The 17,988-nt window shown below is 47.2% G+C and overlaps 1 protein-coding gene across 3 annotated transcripts in view; it reads left to right on the top strand.

The window, feature by feature from the left end:
- PLPP4 (phospholipid phosphatase 4) overlaps window positions 1–17,988 on the top strand; it is a 127,616-nt gene that overhangs the window by 96,543 nt on the left and 13,085 nt on the right. For all 3 annotated transcript variants that reach the window (XM_081242506.1, XM_081242504.1, XM_081242505.1), the window contains one exon: window positions 11,919–12,089. In XM_081242506.1, coding sequence (XP_081098632.1) covers window positions 11,919–12,089 — 171 coding nt within the window. The remainder of the gene's footprint in view (window positions 1–11,918; window positions 12,090–17,988) is intronic.

Here is a 17,988-nt window from a genome sequence, read left to right as displayed (position 1 = left end):
CAGAGCTTCTAACACCTAGAAAAGTTCTCTTTTTGTTCTATTTTGTGCTGTCCTGGATGAAATGATTTAAAAGCCACCAAGGTGGATTTCACCTTGTTGTGTGGGGCAAGTCGCTACTTGGACACTGCCTTGACGGAGTTCCTGAGTCCAAAACTGGCTTCTGGATGAAGTCCCTTGCTGCCAAGATCACAGGAGATGAAATGCCATATATTTGCTTTCCAAAATTTAAATGGCCTTTCTAACTTCAAAAAAATCCACAATTCTCATATGAACATAAAACAAATCTTTTTTTTTTTTTTTTGCCGTACGCGGGCCTCTCACTGTTGTGGCCTCTCCTGTTGCCAACAGAGCACAGGCTCCAGACGCGCAGGCTCAGCGACCATGGCTCACGGGCCCAGCCGCTCCGCGGCATGTGGGATCTTCCCAGACCGGGGCACGAACCCATGTCCCCTGCATCGGCAGGCGGACTCTCAACCACTGCGCCACCGGGGAAGCCCCCACAAATCTTTTTTGAAGTAACAACGGGGAGACAGCCTTTGTGTACATCAACTAAACGAAGCTCTTGTCCTATTTATGATCAGTTTCCTTAGGGGTGTAAGTGAGAGATGAGCCTGGTTGGTCTTTGGTGATGGGAGTTTGGTGTCAGAGAAACGAGGATGTGGGGGAAGGTTGGGAAGCCACCTGATTGGCCACCATGTCACCTGGGGCTACAGTCCTGAGACTGGTGGTGCAGTTTTCTTCAGTAACCAAAACACTGGCCTAGCCTAACGTAGGGCAGAAATGTGAAGTCCATTTGTCTTCCCCTTCTCCATTTACACAATATTGGGAAGGTTTGATTGGGCTGTGTGGTCAGCACCCATCACAGGCTGCCCTGGTGGTCAGCATTTGAGTCAACTACCTTGGAGGTGATAGATCTTTTTTTTTTTCAAGTAGATGATGTACTTTTTGGTAGATCTTCTTAATGCTCAGCCCATTTACAGTCTGTGTCAAAAACCCAGTCTTCCTCCTGTGTTTCTTCTCTCTTCCATCACAGTACTGTCACACTCACAGTGCTTCTGACGCCAGATGTGCAGGGCTTTCCCCACCAAGCAATTCTCTGCTGGGCGTCCTACAATTTAACTCATTTCCAACACTCTCTATCTGGAGAGAGCCTCAGATCCCACAGGTGAAGGGCTCAGTCCCACCAGACTGCCCCCATGTCAGGCTCCAGTCACAGCTCCAGGTTGTCACTTGTGTTTCTGATCACTCAGCTACAAATCTGAGGTTCGCATAACCCCGTCCTCCGGTTTGATTAATTTGCTAGAGCAGCTCACAGAACTCAGGGAAACACTTACTGACCTTTACCATTTTATTAAAGGATTTGATAAAGGATGCAGATGAGCAGCCAGATAAAAAGATACATACGGTGAGGTCTGGGAGGGTCCTGAGCACAGGACATTGTGTCCCCATGGAGTTGGGGTCACCCTCCTGGTATATGGATATGTTCACCAACCTGAAAGCTCTCTGAGTCCCCTACTTTTGGGATTTTTGTGGTGGCTTCATCATGTCAGTCTGATCAATCATGAAGCATTTCTAGTCCCCCTCCCCTCTCTGGAGAATGGGAGATGAAAATTCCAAGCTTCTAATCATGGCTTGGTTTTTCTGGTGACCAGCACATCTCCAGGAGCCCCCCAGACTCTCCACCATAGAACAAAAGGTGCTCCTTGTGCTCTTAACACTTAGGAGTTTACAAGGACTTTAGGAGCTCTGTGCCAGGAACCAGGGGCAGAGAGCAAAATATACATTTTATATATATATATATATTTTTTTTTCTATTATTTTACACATTCCCTTCCTGTTCAGGCTGAGATCCCCAGTCAAGGCTGCTAGGGGCAAGTTAGAAGGGTTGTTTTCCCTGACAAATCATACTGCAGGTGATATACCATTTCACAAAAGACAGATGTTGAGGCCACTTCCTTAGAAGACAGCAAGACAGTAGCAGTCATTAAGATTTCCAAGGTTTCTCCTGAAGAACGTACACCCCGTGGAGAGGCTAATCAGATGAGCATACTGGGCAAATTAATGGCTACTGCCTTTTTAGTTGTTTCTCAAATGTGTACCTTACTGTTCAAATCTCGCCATCAAATTTATGTTCTGCTAAGGCCGTTGGTCAGAGGTAAAATAAAGTTGTTTTCCATTAAAATGTTATCTTTATCTGAATCCTGCCCATGCTTTTATCAGCTCCCCTAACAGTGTTATGGAAAAAGGTAATTTCTCCCTTTTGAGGGCTTACTCTTATATTTATGTTTCAGGTCATTGTGGCATATAATCAAGACTGAAAAAAAGCAAAAGTTGTCCTGGGGATTTAGTCCTTCAGTAGATTAGGATGTTGTGATATGCAAAATCACATCCCATCTTGGTGACTGTTCTTAGCTCTCTCTAGGGCAAGGAGTAATATTTATGATTCCTAATAATAAGTTTTCATCAATCGGTGTAGGGTGGATGGGGGGAGTCAAAGTGGCTTCTGTCATTTAAAAACCCTTAATCCTCCTCTGCTGATGCTTTGCTGCTTCCCAGGATTGGTGCTTCCCAGGTTTGACAGAAGGACCACCATCTTCTCCTCCAGTCAGTTTCTTCCCCTACCACTCGTGCTTCCTCTGCACTTTTCGCACATTGTGCCTGGGTTGGTTCTTTTCTTTTATTTTTTTTTCAGAACAAAATCCTCTTTGGAGATGCAAACTGGGGTTATGCAAGGAATTTACAGTCTGCTTTACTCTGTTTGTATTTCCTGCCTCTGACATTTGCTTTCAGACTAATTATGAGCATTTTGGTACCTTCTCCTTTTCCCCATTGCTCCTTCCTTAAACAAGGCTGAGCGATCCTTTCCATCATGAGATGGAAATCTTCTCTGGCTCAGGTGGCTGAAGAATCACCCTGCCTAGAAACAGGGAATGGAGGACATGACCTTTCATGGCCATATAATGTCTTTCTGTCCCCAAGGACCTTGGCCTTTTGCCAGAGTACTTAATTGTGAGTGAAGTTATGTTTGTGAAAGAATAAATAGTCTCTACCATTTATATATTCATTCAGTCACCGTGTTTTGCTGACTTCTCTTCCCAGGCAGTGTGCTGGGTCCTAAGGCTTCAACAGTGACCCTGATAGTCACATGCCTACAGGGGCTATAAAACAAATAGGCAGTTAGCATTGCTATAACTACAACTATGCCAGGAAAATCTGTGATATTTTTCTCTATTTAGAAATAATTCACAATTTCTTAAGGACTGCATTAACCTTCGGTAGGTAATTTGACCTGAGCCTCCATTTCTCACCCATAGAACAGGCCCAACTTCTACGTCACTGTGCTGTTCTAGGGATGCAGTGAAGCCAGGTAATGAAAGCTTCCTAGCACAGAGTCTGGCAGATGGAGGCTCTCAATTACGGATGGTTTTGTTGTCCTCCTTCTGATGGAACGAACACTCCTGGGACCCGGTAAACAGTTTCCACTTTCCTTCTTTTCTCGTTCACTGAAACAGCACTCCACCTGCCCTTCCTTCAGACCCTTAGAATCTCGTGTTGCTTCCCTTTCTATAGCTTCTTAAATTTTTCCCCAGTATTTAGCCCAGATATCTGGGAGGTGGCTGTCAGTCTCTGGAGAACAGAGGGACTCCTGCTCTGAAGGCTCCAGGAGGATTCTGGGGTCATCCTCATAGGATGAGCCCAGGGACGTGTGTGTGTGTGTGTGTGTGTGTGTTACACATACACACACACACACCATATGTCTGGAGGGTGGGCTGTGATAAGGAAGAATTCAATGAAGGCCCAGCTCACCTCCCTCTCTCACGTTATCCTGAGCCAGTGCAGTTCCAAACCTGACTCTAACCCTTCTCCTCCACTGGATGCAGCCCTGTCTTCTTCCTTTGTGGAACCTCCCCTGATTATCAGGTCTTTAGCCATTCATTCAGTATGTACATTTATTGAGCACCTGGTGAGTGCAGGCACAGGGTATACAGCCTCTGCCCTCACAGAGCTGAGAATCTAGTGGAAGGGAGATAGATGCTGGACAGTCACATAACTGAAAAGAGCGGTGCTAAGTGTTATGAAGGACAGGTGCAGAGGGCAGTCAGAGCCTGTTACACCTGCTGGTGGGGCCAGGGAAGGCCTCTGAGGAAGTGGCATTTAAGGAGTCTTGCAGGGTGAGTAGGAGTTTGTTAGGCAGAAAAGGATGCTCATCACTGTGTTTCCTTAGAGCCCTCAAGAGTACACATCTTCTGGCCCAGTTTTCATATTACCCTTCATGTCATTAATTTGTTCATTCACTTGTCTTTATTGAGCACCAGTGATGTGCCTGGCACTGTTCTTGATGTGAGGGATATAATGGCAACAGACACAGACACCATCTTGGTGTCTTGGTCATGGAGCCATTCTGGTCCGTGGAACTCACATGCTTGTTATCTTTGTATGTGCATTTGTTTTGTTTCCTCTTCCATGTTCTCAGATTCACTGTGGGGAGGTAGCATGGTTTTGAGAAAGAGCATAAGTAGAAAAAACAGATGAAAGGGAAGAGAGATCAGATTTTAACTTAGGGCCTAAGGCGTGCCAGGTGCTTTGTCCAGTGTGCCATGGACACTCTGTCATTGGTTCTCTCAATTGCTCTGTGGACAGCTGTTGACTTGTAGATGGCAAGCCTGAACTTCAGGCTTCAGTTATATATGTATAACTGATTCACTTTGTTATGAAGCAGAAACTAATAAAAAAAAAAAATCTTAAGGCTGATGGTACCAGAGTAAGTCATTCTACCTGGGGCTGTTGGCCACTGTGACCTGTCTGGAATCACAGGCAGCTCTACTGCAGGGATGAATAAACTTAACCCCCCACCCCTGGATTATATCAATTGCAATGAACTCTTGTTTTTAAAAGAAATTTTAGAGGAATCATTGGCGTGAAATTCAGAAGATTTCTGGGATTTTGAGAATTCTCTTCATTCCAGTCAAGATAGACTTTTTGTCTCCTACATCAGAGCAAAACAATCGCATTACTGCTGGATTAGAGAGAAGGAGAGACTTTAAAAAAATCACTGTGGGTACTGAGTCTATTCTGTAATATTATCAGAATTTCCCCTCGAAATTATGACTCTGGTTCAGTAGCTGTATCAGATGCTAATGATCTTCTGTCAGTCATTTCATGAGGAATAATAACTGGCTTTCCTGTTCGGTTGAATGAGTTAGGCTACAGATGCACTGTGGACCCACATTCTAAGATTTGTAGCAATCTTCTTTCATCCTTTTTTGAAACTGAAATCTCTTAATCAATAACTTAGAATGTTAATGTATATAGCTTGTCATAAAAAAGAAAACAAAACGGGCATCTTAGCTAGAATGAACTATGCATTGAGAAACTATGAAACTGAAACTATGAATGAGAAACTCGTCCTCTTAAGGGATTTGGGGCCACAGGGACATAAAAATAGGTTTCAACACAGTGAAACTTGGAATCGTAGAAACAAGCTATGCGATGATGGGTCATGTAGCATAAGAATGGCCTGCTGGTTGTCTGACCGTCTCATCTGAGAGCTTCAGGCGTCTGCAGAGTGGGGTGGGAACAGTATCTCCGCTGGCTCCTTTAAGTTTGTTCATTTGACCAGCTAAGATCATTTTACATCTGCTGAGAGCCACAGGGGCTGCAGAATTGTGAGAGGCTGAGAACCCGGTTCCAGAATTCTCTGTGAGCAAGCATGCAGTTATGTAACCGAAGAGCTGCAGATTGCAAGAGTGGAGCTTGTGAAGGCTTTTGTTTGAGGATGGAACTTCACAGAACCAGGCCGGATACAGCAGGAGCACGGCAGCTGCGGCAGCCGGCAGTGTTAGGAGAGCGATCACCCGGCGCCCAGTAAGGACGCTGAGCATATCACAGGTCCTCATGAACGCATCCTCAAGATGGCTTTGTGGGTTGAGTGCTACTAGCCCCATTGCGCAGATGAGGAAACTGAGGCCCTCAGAGATGAGCTCTCATGAGAGAAAGTGGCAGAGTTGAGTCCACATATGCTCGGTTTGCCTGAAAAGCCCGCTTTCTTCAACAGCGCACAGTACTCCCTCCTGTTGAATGGATTATTCAATCCTCAAATCTCCTGTGTAACTTAATTTGTTGTTGTTATTGGTTTAAACAAAACCACCCCCAAACTTATCGAGTGCTTCTTTGCTCTAGTGTGAAGAGAAGGGATGAATTGGTGTGCATCATGCTCAGCGCAAGCTTAGGAGGTCATTTAAACAGTGGACCATTAGCGCCGGAAGGCAGGTGAGCTCTCGAATTGGCAGCCTGCAGACCCAGCCCCCAGCCCTGTTGGCCCGTGGATGAGTTCATTTGGTCTGAACTGTATTCATTTTTGATGAGTTGTTAATATTTAAAATGGAGACATTTCCCATAAATATCAGGGTTTCCTTCTTCTGTTACAAGATCAAAACTTCTGGGAACACTGAGCCCATGTGGCAGACACCAGCTTGAGCAGAGGTGGGGCTGCACCTTTAAACAGGCGGATGTTCCCCAGTTTGCCCCAGTCCTCACTACTCCCAGGTGTCTCCCAACAGCAAGGCCAGGTATTAGTTGCCATTTATAATCACAAATGAACCATTAATTTTTTCTGGAAGTGAAGTACTTCCTGGATCTGAGCGTCTAGCAATAGAACCCGGGAGGGTTTTCTGTTGCAAAAAACATTGACTCAACATCCAACTACTTTACTCATGCTCCCCATCTGCCTGGCTCCCCCGGGCGTGATGTGGTGGCCGCTTGTGGTTCAGCCTCTTATTTTGCAGAGCAGCCTGAGGCCCAGAGAGGGAAAGCAACTTGTCCAAGATCGTGGATTCAGTTAATGGCAGAGCCAAGGTGGGAACCTGGATCCCTGACTCCCAAGAGCCCTCTCCTGCTGTCAGGGGTCTGCAAGGTGCTGACTAGGCATGCTTGTTCCCTCGTCCTTGGTTTTGGGTGGTCTTGTGGAGATACACTGGCAAACTCAAAACACCCTTCAACATGAAAAGTTATTCAACCACCTGGTATTGCCCTTCTCCCTCTTGGAAAAGAAAATACTAACTCTTTGAGGATCATATAATGAAAAATTTGTACAACTGCAATAGAACACAATTCCATTTGTGGTGCCAGGAATTATCAGTTTGTCTGGGGAAATTCATTATAATTAGCAGAACTGAAAAATACAACACAAAAAGCTGGGTCTGTCCCCCTGATTCTTATCTCGTTTACTTTTAAAGCTTTTTTCTTTGGTGCTTGTTTTCTTATTTCTTGCAATCCTTGGGGTCCAAACCTCTTCCACTTGGTTGAAAAGTCAATGGGGGAGGAAAAAGCAAAACAACGTTCTTTCACCTAAGCTGTCTCAGTAAATAGACCTTTCTTTGCAAAGGGCCTGTTGTAAACCTGTGACAATTCATCTGTGCAGCTGGAGAGAGGAATCAGTGATTTCCTTTCAGAATCACTGGGCAGGCAGATAGACTTGTTAATGCGACATGCCTGGCATCACCACCTGGACCAGCAACTTGTATTGTGATGCTTTGCTTATTGACTCTCATTGATGACAGCCAAGTGAGCACTGAAAATGCCAGAAACAGGGTGGGGAAGCCACACTCTTTCATCTGCTTCCTAGTTTAGAGGCTCCAAGAGCATCTTTACTTTTCACAGCCAGATCAACATAGAAATATTTACAGTCAGCTGCTTCCAGCCAAGAAAACCTGCTACAAGCTCTGAAAGGAAGGGGCATATGCTCTTCGCACCATCACCGTGAGTGCTTGTGTGTGCGTGCGTGCGTGTGTGTGTGTGTGTGTGTGTGTGTGTGTTCTAAACTCTGTTCTACCCCTGGAGAGGTAGACTTTCAGTTTTCTCTCACACCACTGGCTTGGGACTGTTCTAATCATATTTCTGTTAATAATGTTAGCAAAATATGAATGCATTTATCCTATTTTATAATCCCGACCTTCCAAAATGTCCAGTGCTCTGCCTGCATCTTTGTGCAATTCTCCGTTTTATTTCCTAATCATGCTGGAAGCAAGGACTGTGTTTCAGGGGGAAGACGGTCCCTTGGAACGAAAGTCATCTCACCTGCCCCTCACTAGCATAAAAACTTCTACAGCCCCTCAGGGTCTCAAATGCATGTTTCTTTGAGAAGAGAAGAGGGTGGTGTTTGGCTAGAATTGGAAAGAATTTCTTTAAAAACCTTTCTGTTTTCTTTTTCTCCCAGTTGAACTTGAATCTGAGCCTTGGTAAGTCCCAGGATCTCAGAGCTGGAAGGCTCATGGGAGATTACATCCTGGTCCCAAAGCCCCAGCCTCACAGGAGGCGGTGGCAGAAAAACTGTGGGATCCTCTGAGTTCAGGATGGTTTGGTAGAGCCTAATTCTTATTCAGTTGGTACTTGGGAAAGCAGGAATTTTGACAAAGCACCTGAGCTGCCCACAGCTGGGACGTGCCTCCTGGGCCAGAAGGAAGTGCCTCAGGAGCCCTTTGCCAAAGGACATCATGCTGGTTCAATAACTGTAGGAATATCAGTGAGAAAATGGCAAGCATAAGGTTTAGCATGGAATCCGAGTCTCTCATGTCAGCTAGACAAGGGTGCACAGTGCTGCTGTAAAAATGCTGCCCGGAGGCCCAGTAGGATGTGAGACTGGCTGCTGCTGGTTGCCCACATGATCCAGGCTGTTGAACTCAGCCTTTAAAATGCCTTTGAATCCCTCCTTCTTTTCAAAGAAGTAGATGCTTCTCCATTTTGGAGGACCCGCGGCGCAGGTCCCACTGAGCAGGAGAGAATATGCTTTACCTGCTCTCCAAAGAATGAGCCACAGCCTCCACTGTCAAAACTGGACAAATTTGACTTCCTGGGGGCAAGGAGGTGACCGGGTGGAGGCTGAGGGTCTGGCCTCAAACCACCTGCCCCAGGACTTGACCTTGGAGGGTTTTCAGCGGCCCCTTCTCTTGTCCATCTTGTGAATATGCCCAGAGGCTCAGGGCTGTTGGCTGCTGAGCCGGGACTCATATGTCTTAAAGTCTCCAAACCATTTTTTATGGGGACACATACAAATTCCTGCTCAACATCCCCTCTACGCTCATTGACCTTCTTTTTAATGTTTTCCCAAGAGGTGACAACTTGGCAACACCCAGGGCTGCCTCTCCTCTGATTCAAATCTTGGCAACTTTCATCCATAACCCTACAAAGCTCCAGGACAGATCTTTTAGGCTCGCCACATTCAATGTACAGTCATCCCTCAGCATCCTTTCAGGGAATGGTACCAGGAGCCCCACAGATACCAAAATCCATAGATGCTCAAGACGCTTATATAAATGGAGTAGCGATAATTAGGTGGGTAGACTGCTAAACTGTCAGATTTGAACGAAGTCTGTTACTCCTCTTGTAAGAGCTCAGAATGAGGCCGGTACCTACCAGAGCCAAGTGTCCAGCCCTCTCCCACTCTGTTACCTCAGGGCAGAGTGTGAACGAAAAGCAGAAACAGAGCAAAGTGGGTGAGGATGGGCAATTAAGAACCCGTTGCACTTGCTAGGGGGGTGATGGCCAAATGGGGCCGCTTTGGACAGCCTGTAAATCATTTAATACCCTTCATCATAGCAAACAATCTAGAACAGGCCTGGGCAATGCAGTTTTGCACATAGTTTTACTCTAAACAGAATATTCAATATATGTTGGCACTGCTTTCCTGTTTGAGTACAAATCATTATTCAAAAATGTTTAAGTGCTTCATTTTTATTCCTGAGATAAACCTGGCTTAATATCCTGTTTAAAAAAAAATACTCTGTTACCTTGTTTAATTTGATTGCTGAAAAAATTCTGCTTTGGTACAAGCTTGTGTTCATACTTGGGGAACCCCGTTTAAGAAGACACATTATTATCAGAGATAATTTGTTAAAGTTGCAGGTTATTCATTTTTATGTACTATAACCGTGATTATCTTGAACCTACAAGTTAGGCTCTTGCTTTTTTCTCTTAACATTGTGTCCTAAGTATTGTCCGTAGTGCTACATAATCACAATAATTTCCATGGTTGCATCATAATCCATTGAATGGAAATATCCCAGTTCTTTATCTTTACATTTTCCCATAATTATAAATAACTTTGAGCAGAATATCTTCTAGATTTCTCTATAGTTTTATATTATTTCCTGAAGATGGACTCTCAGAGATGTTGTATAAAGACCATGAATGTGCTGTAGGCTAGACCTTCTCAGGCTTTGGGGCACATACAGCTCGCTTGTGGATCTGGTGAAATACGGATTCTAACTCAGTAGGTCTGGGGTGGGTCTGACATTCTGTATTTGTGACAAACTCACTGATGCCGAGGCCGCTGCTCAGGTTTCAGACAGTCTCTTAAAGTCCCTGGTGTTATGGCATTAGACCCATTCTACCAAATCTACCAAATCACTGTGCGGTCTGGTTACCTAGGAGCTCTGCCCCTCAGGCCTCAGGAGTATTTTGTCATCAAGAGGAAAGTTTTGAATAGGCTGGTGTCTAGAGACGGTGGGAGCTGTAGCCCCTGCCTTCAACAAAAGCATCTAAACTCACTCCTGGCTGCCATTACACTCACCTGGGGAGGACTTCCCTGGTGGCGCAGTGGTTAAGAATCTGCCTGCTAATTCAGGGGACACGGATTCAAGCCCTGGTGCGGGAAGATCCCACATGCCTCAGAACAACTAAGCCCGTGCGCCACAACTACTGAGCCTGCACTCTAGAGCCCACAAGCCACAACTACTGAGCCCATGTGCCACAACTACTGAAGCCCATGTGCCTAGAGCCCGTGCTCCACAACAAGAGAAGCCACCGCAATGAGAAGCCCGTGCACTGCAGTGAAGAGTAGCCCCCACTCGCCGCAACTAGAGAAAGCCGCGTGCAGCAACGAAGACCCAACGCAGCCCCAAAAATAATAATAAATAAATAAATAAATAAATAATTATTTTTAAAAAAATAGAATCACCTGGGGAGTCCACACACACACACACACACACACACACACACACACACACACACAGAGGCACGCACGCACGCACACCACTAAGGTCCACTCCAGACCAGTGCAAACAGAGTGTCTGACGATGATACCTGGCTACCAGTAGTTTTGAAAACTTCCCAGGTTTTAAAGGTGACTCCTTGTATAGCCGGGGTTGAGGACCATAGTTCTAAGCCCACAGAAGACCCACCTTACTCACTGAGTTCAACTGTGGTTTAAACCTGACTGGATGGAAAGCTTGGGGTTCACATACTACCCCCGACTCCACACTGTCGACAGTGGATTCAGCACAGCTATGAGTTGTCTTTGCAATTCTAAAAATTAATAACCATAATTTTTAAGAGAAAATAAGGAATTTGTCATCACTGGCTTCTCTGTCGAGCTCACTTCTCCACAGCACTTACTGTTGCAGCTTTACTGAGTGCCACCAAGCCGAAACTCCCTTACTTTCCCTCTCCCTTCAAAGCTATGCTGTCGTCACAGTCATTTGTTTTGCATGCACTCTTTTTTCTTGTAGAACTCAACACATTGTGTTGAAACTCTCTATTAGCGTGGCCATCACCTTCGTTCAGACCGTGAGCCCCTTGAGACCAGATACAGACTCTGAGGCATCTTTTTATTCCCCCCACCTTGATCAGTGCCTGTCTAGCACACAGTAGACACCCATGAAGTCATTGTTTCATGAATGAATGAATGAAATAGAATAGATTTTGATCACATGCAAGCCTGGAAGGTCATTCTCATTGTTGACCTATTCTCATTCTCATACCAGCGTGGTTCTAGCAAGAGCACAGATTGCCTAGATGGTGCCTGGTGCCAACATGGCCTTGGCCCTGGTAGTGTGCAAGATGGCAGACAGAATGCTCAGGGTGCCCTGTGTCCCTGCTGCTTCCCATCTGCTAGAGTAACACCTGCTGTTTCTCTTCGGCAGTTGCCTTTTCAGGACTTGGCTTCACGACGTTTTACTTGGCTGGCAAGCTTCACTGCTTCACCGAGAGTGGGCGGGGGAAGAGCTGGCGGCTCTGTGCTGCCATCCTGCCCCTGTACTGCGCCATGATGATCGCCCTGTCCCGCATGTGCGACTACAAGCATCACTGGCAAGGTGAGTTCCTGCCTGGGGCCCGCCCAGTCCTTGGGCCATCTGCCTCTTTCCTGCAGGGAAGCGGGGAGACATGCACCTACTGGTGAGAGGTAAGTGCCCAGTGTGAGAAACCAGAGTAGGCTGAAATGACAGAGCAGACACAGTTTTAAAGAAAATACACCTGTTCAGGTGAGTTCTGGCCTTCATACTGTCCTTGCTGGGGACAGAATCGGAGTTCCTCCCCATCCTTCATGCTCCAGTAGACCCCTCAGGTCCTGCTAGGATGGCAGGCCCTCAGTCACAGACTTAGATGGACTTCCCTGCTGGACCCCTTGCCTCCATCTCAGACTCGATGCCAAGTGGTTGTTGGCTCCTTTCACATCTCAAATCCATCCCACAAGGACATATCTGTCACCATGTCCAGCCCAGAGATGGATGCCAGCAGCCACTGCAAGGCTGAGTGAGGCTTACCTGTATGTATCAGTCCTGGGGTATCTGTGCAAAGTCAAAATAACACAGAACAAGTGAGGGGCTTGTTCCTGCAATAAAACTAAACCATGCCACGCCCCTCTGCAGATCAGCTGCAGCTCTCAGCTTGACTGGGCCACAGTAGCATCTGCCACAGCAAGAAAGGGAGCAGAGGCAGAGGCGACGTCCACAGGACATGTGGCCTCCAGGAGCGCAGGCTCTAGGGCTGTGTTTCCCAAAGGCCAATCCTCAGATCACCTGGATCAGGCCACTCGCAGCTAGGAACTGGATTCTTGGGGGTGGGTCTGGAGTGGCGGCCAGGAATCTGCATTGTTAACAAGCCAGTTTGTTAATGCTGATGAAGTCTGAGAATTACCATGGAGAGCTCCACTGTGTCAGCTTTCAGCAAACGCACTGAATTAAATGTGCCTAATCCAGCTTCCCTGGACGAATGGCCTTCCACGATTGGTCTGTGGCCTCCCCCTGCTCTTCCTTTCCTGCCTTCCTACTGTCAGCAGGCACCGTTCCCCTCCTGCCCCTTTTCTGACCGCCCTCTTCTCACCTCTTCCCGGGTGTTCCAGTAGTAGTGCGGCTGCAGTTGAGGCTAGAGGTGAGGGGGCTCCTGGTTGGAGGTGCCGTTGCCCCACCTTCTCCGGCCGCCTTGTGCTCCTTCTCTGGCCTCGGCTCCACCCTCCACTCTCCTGGAACTCACGCTCTGGGTGTCATGAGCCCTCCAGCTTCAGCCTGGGGGGGGGAAGGGGGAAAGGGAGACTGATGCACAGTCTGGACAGGTGGAGGCATCAAGTACTGATCGGGGTCTTGAGGCCATGCTGATGGGGGCAGTCAGTCGAGGCCCATCAGTCTGGATCCTGAGCCCTCCCTTGTTCTCTGCTTTTATCAGTGACTTGGATGCAGTTCTGGATATAGGAGGCCACGTAATGAGAGGGGGGCAGGGAGAGGATCACTGAGCGAACAGCACAAGGGCATAACCATTGCCCCCTTGGAACTAGGAATATTTTCCAACAGAATCATTGTGGCGCATATGATTAAGGCATTTCCCCATGAGAACTGTTATGGGCTAGATGGCATTTCACGGACTGCTTCTCATTGATCCTTGTAAACTGTAGTTTCTTCTCCTGAACGTGGGAACAATAATCCCCCAATATTTCCCAGAGCCGTTTCACAGGCTGAATGAAATAATGGATCTGAGTGTACTTTGTAAATGAAAATGTATTGCACGAATGTGAATCAGTATTGTCGTTGCTTAGTGCATCATTTCTAAAGAAGGATGTGTGTGTTTCCCAAACCACTGATTTCGAGGTGGACACGCTTTTGGAACATGGTCTGTTTGTAAGCTGTGAATCCCTGGTTTCCACTTGTATTCAGCCACTTAGGATCTGAGAAATGATTAAGGGTTTTAGAGTTGAAGAGATTTGGGCTTCCTCTTGGAAGGTAGTAAGAGCTTTAGGGTAGTGATCGTGTCTTGAAAACCTAAGACGTGAGGTTGGTCTCTATTAAATGCTCTTCTGTTACTCATGACCGAGCTGCGGCTGGCGTGTCATGAAAGGATGCAGGATCACAGCTCTTGGCTTTGGGGAGATGCTGGACTTCTGATGCAGCTGGTGCACTCGAGGCCTGCTGGCAACAGGGCTTCACACCCATTCTATCCAACTGGCACAGAAAGGAACTTGGAGCAGTAGAGGGAGAATATTAATGCTGCTGTGTGGGCTGATGGGAAAGCAAAGCAAGAGAATGTATGATCAGTGGTGTTTAGGGCCATACTTGGGATGGGGGGAGGTCAAACCAAAATTGCATCATGGTAGACTCCTGCAGCCAAAACTGAACGTGCCTCAGTTGGTACAGGTCGTGGGTGTGGCCCATCTATCCATTCAGCTGTGCCATCGTCTGTTCAGTTTGTACCCTGGAGTCAGCCAGGAACGGAGTGTGCCTTTTCTTGGATCCTCTAATGGGCTCTGAGTCAGGCTTATTTCACCTGAATTCCCCTTTATGAGGCCATCCATCACTGTCTATACCAGTGGTCTCAATGGGGGCAACTGAACCTCCCAGGGGACATTTAGCAATGACTGGAGACATCTTCACAAGTAGAGGTGGTGTTTGTGGTGGGTGCTACTGGCATATGGTAGATAGAGGCCAGGGATGCTATTAAACATCCTACAGTGCACAAGATAGCACCTTCCCCACAGCCCCGAATGTCTGTTGCTGAGGTTGAGAAAGCCTGACCTGTAGCCACATCTCAGCTCCATCTTTCTTTCCCTTATTACGTGTTAAGAAGACGCAATGTTGAGTGAGTGGCAAATTGTATTCATTCAACACTCACTTATTCAGGGAGTAATCAAAGAGGCTGCCAAGGTTTCCAGCTTGGAGAAGGGATGGATAGTGAGGCCTTCGACTGCTGTGCAGGTGGGTGTTTGAGGCAGGATGCCCGACCGAGATTAGTAAGTTGTTGCTCTTTGGTGGACTGAGGTGTCCAGTGACCATGGGCGGGGGTCATCTGTCATGATGAGAATTCACGGGGAGACCCATAGGCAGCAGCACAACCTGAGAACCTCTCATTATAGACTTTAGTTAGCAACATTAATATTATGAGATTTTTATGACTCCATTCCAGTTTTGATTTAAGCAACTGCGCCTGATGTGGAAGGATATCCAGTTACTCGATTACATATTCATATACAGTAAATAGCCCATATCTCAAACGCTTTGCTCTGTTCATTATCATAGTGGTTTTCTGTTATCGACGCCCTTCTGGTCTTTTCTGCCTTTCCAGCTCCACTCCAAACACACAAGTCTGTTGTTTCATTAAGTGAGGAGGGCACAGGCCGTGGTCTGGAGGGGCAGCGAAACACTTAGCAGGACCTCTTCAGAAATAAAAGCACTGGCTGGATAATAAATCTTTATCTGGCTAAGGTCCTCCACGTCTTTGTGACATGCTGGCTTTCGGGTCAACCAGAAGCTAGAGAGTCCATGGGTGATGCCAACCACAGGGCCAGTGCTTCACAAAGAAGCTTACCTTTGTGATTAACTGTGTGTTTTCAGAGTTAAAACTTGTGGAATTTCCATGCTGGGAAGAACATCTGGAGAGAAAAACGCACAGAAAGAACAGAGCATCTCATTGAACTCTCTTCTGCCCCAACTCACAGTCTTGTGTGTGTGTGGCTTCCAGTCAGTGGACAGTTATCGCTAGAAGGGTCAGGAGTGCGTTGTTTTTCTCCATTAATGGACTTAATAAGGAGCTGCCTCTGCCCTCAGATCCCTGTATCTGCATCCAGGCTTTCCTTGTGTGACTCCAGCTTTCAGGTAGCCTTCTAACCAACACTGATTCTCTAATCATAGCATTTGAAGCAGCCCTGAGTGCCTGTGTAGTGTTTCGTCATAAGAAAGAGCACCTCCCTCTGAATATGATCCAGAAAACCGTGTCTCAAGGGAGGAAGCAGTCATTTGTTTCCACCCAGCCTGAGGCTGGAATGCATCCATGTCAGTCACAGATACCATGCTTGACTGGGCTGAAAATTTCAGGATGGTGCCATTGCCTTTGCCAGGTTTCTCTGACCGGGCTGTGAAGGGTCTGTGATGTGAAATGAATTTACGTGTAGTTTCCAGTCTCTGCAGATGGGGTGTTTGGGGACAGGGACACTGTGCCCGACTGTACATGAGCCACACTAAAAAGCCAGGTAGAGGCTGCTCCCTCCTCTCCCCCCACATTCACCACACACACACACACACACACACACAGTTGAGGGACACACACTGTTCACCAGGCTTCCCTCCCTTGGGCTGTCAGAAGCAATCTCTAAATTTTCTAAATGAAGTGACTTGAAAAGGAGACTTTTGGAATGAAACCATTGTTCCCACCAGAACCCACCAGCCTTACGTAGAGCAAGAACACTGAGGTTCTCCCTCCGAGATCCCCCGTCATCTCCCCTCATCTTCCCTCTGCAGTCAGCTGTCCCGGGTGGTGGGGTCTGCATTCACACTTGTCTTCAGCTGCCCAATGCTGCTGCTTGGGGTCTGGGGACCTCTGAGCCTTGACTGCCCATGAGCCTGCCCATCTCTGCCTTCATACCCAGGGCATCCCCGAGGGAGGGCTCGAGCGGTCTGCAGCCCCAGGCCGCCCCCTCCCTTTTAATCAGAACCCACTGGACAGAGAGCTTTGGGCCTCAAGAGAGGCTTTCTCAGCCAGGCCCTCTGCCCTCTGCCCTCTGCCCTGGCGTCCCTCATTTCTTAGTTCCCAGGGAAGATAGGTTTTGGCTGCTCCCAAGTCTCGTTGACCGCCTGGCTTCATTTATTCCAGGGAAGCTCCCCTCTGTCTGCTGTGATTTCCTCTGGTTTCTTCTGTTGGCTCTATGTTCAGAATAGTTCCAGAATCCAACTTCCTTCCCCCACTGTAGTCCACCCTCACCTGTTGCCTGGGTTATTGCTGAAGCCCTGCTACCATCCTCCCTCCTTCCTCCTTCGCCCCTCACACTGCAGCCAGAACGAGCCTTTAAAGCCCTGTCACACGTGGTGCCTCACCTCCGCGAAAAGCCCCTGGTCACTCCCCACTGCTCTCAGCGTCAAAGCCCAGGTCCTGCAGTGGCGTTAAGATCTGGTCCCTCAGTTCCTGCCTCCCTGTCAGTATTCTGCGCTGCCCCTCCTTGTTCATGCCAGCGCTTTCCCACCTCAGGACCTTTGCACTGGCTCTCTCCCGTGCCTGGAATGCTCTTCTCTCAGATGTGTGTGTGGCTCCTTCCCTTTCCCTCCTAATCTTAGCTTGAGTGAGGCTGTCTTAAATGACCATTCTGCTGAAATCGCAGCCCGTCCACCACACTTCCTGTGGCTCTCACCTTTGCTCATTTATTGCCACCGTCTGACAAACTAAGTCATTTCTTAGTATTGATTATTGTCCATTCTTATCTACTTGAGTAGGAGTCTGCAGACTTTTTCTGTAAAGGGTCAGATAGTAAATATCTTAGGCTTTATGTGGGTCATACAGTCTCTGTTGTAGCTCCTCAAGTTGGCAATGGTGGCGTGAAAGCAGCTATAGACAGCATGTAAATGAATGGTGCACATAGTTTGCTGAGCTCTGTACTAGAATATACTCTCTCTGTGTGCAGGGATTTGTGTCTCTTTTGTTGGCATGACACTTAGTAGGTACTTGTGTTAGTTTCCTAGGGCTGCTGTAACAAAGTTGCACAAACTGAGTGGCTTGGAAGAATAGAAATCATCTCATGGTCCTGGAGGCTAGAAGCGGAAAATCAAGGCGTTGGCCAGCCACACTCCCTCTGACACCTGTCCGGGAAAGAGCCTTCCTTGCCTCTTCCAGCTTCTTAGCCCCAGATATTTCTTGGCTTATGGAAGCATAATTCCAGTCTCTGCCTCCATCTTTACATGGTATTTTCATTGTGTTTCTTCACACCATGTTCCCTCCGTGTGTGTCTGTCCCTGTGTCCAA

Source organism: Mesoplodon bidens (genome assembly GCF_964165515.1).
Source record: "Mesoplodon bidens genome assembly, chromosome: 1".
In the NCBI taxonomy this organism is placed as follows: Eukaryota; Metazoa; Chordata; class Mammalia; order Artiodactyla; family Ziphiidae; genus Mesoplodon; species Mesoplodon bidens.
The sequence above is the reverse complement of the archived record's forward strand: the minus strand, read 5'-3'. Positions and strand labels throughout refer to the sequence as shown.